Source organism: Cystoisospora suis (assembly GCF_002600585.1).
Source record: "Cystoisospora suis strain Wien I chromosome Unknown contig_3775, whole genome shotgun sequence".
Classification (NCBI taxonomy): Eukaryota; Apicomplexa; class Conoidasida; order Eucoccidiorida; family Sarcocystidae; genus Cystoisospora; species Cystoisospora suis.
Genome location: NW_027156570.1, coordinates 326 through 4,793, shown reverse-complemented (window position 1 = coordinate 4,793; position 4,468 = coordinate 326). Strand labels below are relative to the sequence as shown.

The 4,468-nt window shown below is 48.8% G+C and overlaps 1 protein-coding gene across 1 annotated transcript; it reads left to right on the top strand.

Annotated features, from left to right (window-relative positions):
• Positions 1 to 85: 85 nt before the first annotated feature.
• Positions 86 to 3,763, top strand: CSUI_007243 (retrotransposon nucleocapsid protein; the record flags this gene model as incomplete). Its single annotated transcript, XM_068067392.1, has 5 exons — positions 86 to 235; positions 314 to 1,874; positions 2,350 to 3,332; positions 3,371 to 3,597; positions 3,640 to 3,763. Coding segments are annotated over 5 exons (3,045 nt in total), but the record flags the coding sequence as incomplete, so codon positions are not given.
• Positions 3,764 to 4,468: the final 705 nt, after the last annotated feature.

Here is a 4,468-nt window from a genome sequence, read left to right as displayed (position 1 = left end):
ATCCATTCTCGTACAAGCTCTTCGTAAGACATCCGAGCCGCGATTCGAGCAATCGATTCCTGGTCCTTTTCTCATCTTTTACAGGAAGCAAGATCAGGAGGGTACCATTGGGTGCAACTACCGGCTCGGATGTCTTACGAAGCGCTTGTACGAGGATGGAGATTACCGAGGGGGTATAGAAGACCTTTACCGAGTACAAGAGAAAAAGTACGAGACTTGGCAGAGAGGCGTTATTGTGAGAAAATGGTGCGCGAACGTTTACGACTAGAGCAAGGTGGAGAACAACGATCACTCAGAGGAAATTTTTCGTCAGGCCTGGGCAACAGAGCGGCCAGGGAAAGGAAGAAACATAAGAAGGGGTATACTAAGAGCAAGCAATCAACCCATTTGTACAAAAGAACCGCGTATAGTAGCTGACGAAGAACTATGGGAGAGCGAAACGAGCTCGTTTATCCCTAGGAGCATCCCTACTACCGCCCCCCGCTCCATAGGAACGAAGTCAGTGATGACGGCAAAAGAGGAGCGTGCGAACACTGTAGAAGTAGAATCGCCAGGTGTTGCATCCCAACGCCCCCGAGAGCCAACACCCATCCAAGAAGAGGTGTTGCAGGATAAGGATGACCCACTTTCGTTTACCACGCGAGAGATACGGCCCCAGCAAGAGCACTCGAGGCCATGGACACCACGCAGAGGGAGAGCACGTGGCGCAGATAGAGGCCAGAGCAGAACGGGTAGTGGACGAGAATCTAGGGAAGTAGGTCTGCGTCCGCAGATGACCCTCCCGAAGGGGATAGGGCGCTACGACAGAGCTGTGGAAAAGGAGAAAAGTAGTAAGAAGGAGCAAGAGATGGACACGGCCTTCCTGCGAAGAACCTTAAGAGAAATGAACGAAGGGGGAAGAAGAGGAGTCTACAGCCGATTTCATGCTGATCGTGAACTGTTGAGGAGACGAGTGAAAGAGGTGTTAGGAATCGAACTCCCCCCGACGCCGAAGCCAACAACGCGTGCGTACGCAGTGTCCGAAGGAGCGCAGCTCGATCCGGAGAGAATTTTTAAAGTCCCAGACGATGACGTGATCATGCAGGAAAAAACGAAAGGGCCCCCGGAAGTGATAGAGATTAAATCGAGAAGCAAGGAAGAAGAGAGTACTGACATAAGAGGGCAACGAAGGAGACGAAGGGCGGTGCTCAGGGAACAACAGTTAGCTGAGCGCCAAATCAGGGAGATGGGACAAAGACCCACGGTGAAGAAGCCCCCTGAACCAACCCAGGGAGAAGGAGAGAACCCCAAACAGCACAGCTTGGAAGTGGAGGACAAAGTAGACCTCCAAGAGCTAGTGGGCGAGTTTGAGGATCTACGAATAGAGCCTCCGGGCGAGTCGGTGCGGACAAACCCCGACGAGAGGCAAGTCCCACACGAGAGAGGGCCACCTAGAGTAGGGGCTATACAACCTGTGACAGGGAGAAATATGGTGAAGTTAGGTGATAGAATGCCAATGGTCATGGTCAAGATGGAGGAAAAGGAACTTTGGGCACTACTAGAGCCAGGGGCTACTAGGAGCTTCATCGATCCGAAGGTGGCAGACGACCTCGGTGAGTCTGTACAAGAACTTCACACGCCATTTGAATTTGTGTGCGCAGGTGGGACCCCGATGATCGCGTTAATGATTATCGACAACGCTGTGCTGGACGTGGATCGCTGGAGCGGGCGACACCCCCTCTTCGTTGGAAGGTTAGGTTATGATATCATTCTTGGGTATGATTTTTTAACAAAGGTTGGAGTACTATGGGATTTTCGTGATCGTACTGTGCAGTTCGTGAGGGAAAACGTACTTAGCGAAGACAAGAAGACGCCTCTGTGGCAGAATGTGTTAAGTAAGACCGAGGTGAAACCGTTGTCTGTGCCTCGTGTACCGATAGATTACTTACAAGCCCTCACATGGGTGGGAAAGGAGTCGCTGAGAAAGATAGAAGCGACCAAGCGTTATCGCGCCCATGTGAAGGAAGAATAAGATCAAGTTTGTGAAGGGGGTGGAGCCTACCCACGAGCAGAGAAAAGAAGAGCCAAAGCCCGAGTTGTAGAAAGATTCTATGCATTTAATTATGCAGCCGCCGAAGGAGAAAAACAGACCCAGACTACTTTCCGTATTGGGAAGAGGGAAGGAGAGCAAAGAGGAAAAAACATTCCGCTTCCCGTCCGGGAATGAAATCGAAAGGTGGAAACAAGGAAAGGGGAAGGGAATAGATTCAGTGCATACCGTGTGTGACAGACAACGCTCAAGTGACATGAGTGCAGAGGTACAGGTAGTAGACAACTGATATACGTGCTCTGTGCAACTAATGCGTAAAGGGATGAGACAAAAACAGGCCAATTGTGTAATGGCTGCCAAAGTATCTGTAGATGAACTTATTATCAATGCGCAGTGTGTGAAAGCGTATGCGCAAACAGAGATCGGACTGCCCAGTGAGACTCTAAAGAGTAAAGGGATTGTGTTGGAAGAAAGGTTCCGAGTGCTTTCAGATTCATATGCCGATGTGTTTCGAGAGCTTCCCCCAGGGGGAATCGCCGAAAGGGTACAGAAACACCATATCGGAAACATTCCGGGCTTAGTGCTCAATTATAGGCGTCAATTGTATCCGATGTCGGAAGAAAGGTTGCATAAATTAGGAGAATCAATCCAAACACTGATAGAAAGAGGGTTCATTGTACCATCCAGTTCACCCACAGCTGCGCCAGTGTTCTTTGTAGAGAAGAAAGGTACGGAGGACCTCCGACTAGTAATCGATCATCGCGATTTGAATAAGATCACTATCAAAGATGATTATCCCATCCCACGTGCGCATGATTTGACCGATCGGTTGGGGAGAGCTCAGTGGTTCTCGAAGCTAGACCTGACTTCAGGGTATTATCAGGTGCAAGTTGCCAAACAAGATCAGTGGAAAACTACGTTCCGTACACGATATGGTACGTTTCAATTCCGCGTGATGCCGTTTGGGTTAGCTGGGGCGCCTTCGACTTTCCAGCGTGTGATGCAAAATACTTTTATGAAGGAACTTGACGAATATGTGGTTGTTTACTTAGAGGATGTCCTGGTGTATTCGAAGACAATGGAGTTACACTATGGCCATCTTAAAGTGGTGCTACAGAGAATGCGTGATGCAAGATTGTTCGTAGGATTGTCCAAGTGTGAACTCGTAACGCAGAAAGTCCAGTATTTGGGATTCATCATTGAGCCCGGCGGAGTGGGCCCTGATCCTGAGAAGGTCGAAGCAATTCAGCAGTGGCCTACGGAATTACTCGACCGTAAGCAACTACGTGGCTTTCTTGGAATGGTGGGGTATTATGGACGTTTGATACCTAATTTTAATAGATGGGCTCACCCACTATATTTCACTTGCCTCGTGAGGAAAGTGATATGACATGGTGGCCAGTGCACACAGAAGCGGTGCTGAGGTTAAAAGATACTCTAGCGACAGTGACCCTACTCAAGATATATGACCCAGACAAGGAATTGACGATTAAGACTGACGCGTCAAAGTATGCCATTGGGGCCGTGTTAGAGCAAGAGGGGCAACCCGTTGCTTTTGAGTCTAAGAGGTTAGGGGTGAAGGGAACAATTCATACCTGCGTATGAGTCAGAATCACTTGCCATTGTTTACGCGTTGATGGGATGAAAACAACTAATAGATACAAAGAAAGTACAAATAGAAACCGACCATGCAACATTAGGGAAAAGGTTGACTCAGAAGAATGTGACACCTAGATTGGGGTATTGGCTGGATAAACTCGCAGACTTTGACATTGAGGTAGTATATAAACCTGGGAAGCAAAACGTAATCGCGGATGCCTTGAGCAGGTGACCCGATTTTATCGGGGCTATTGTGCAAACGAAGAATAAAGAAGTTAGGTTAGTAACAGAAGAAGCAAGATGGTCCGAACGATACACCAAGTGTAAAGATTCCAAGGAGATAGTAAAGGCCTGTGAGAGACATCAAAGAGGGGAGCAGGGCGATAAGAGATTGAATTTGGAAGGGCGTGAACACAGATGGGAAAACCATTATTTGTGGGTTTCTACAAAGGCTGGTTGGCGAATCTGTGTGCTGGGAAACGAAGTACGTAAAGAGGTGTGTACCCATTTCCATGATCATATACGTAGGGGACATGCGGGGTTTGAGAGGGCACGAGCAGCCATCCGTTATATCTTTTGGTGGCCCAGGATGGACCACGACATGGAGGGGTTTGTGAAGTCATGCGTACAATGTGCAAAGGGGAAGTGCTCTCATCTTCGTGCAAGGGGTTTGTTACCACCCCTACCCATACCGGAAGCACCATGGGAAGAGAATGCCATGGATTTGATCGTGGGGTTACCGACGACCAAAGAGGGATGGGATGCGATTTTAACCGTCGTGTGCAGGTCAACTGAGATGGCGCATTTCATTCCTACCCGACAAAGTGCATCAACGGAAGA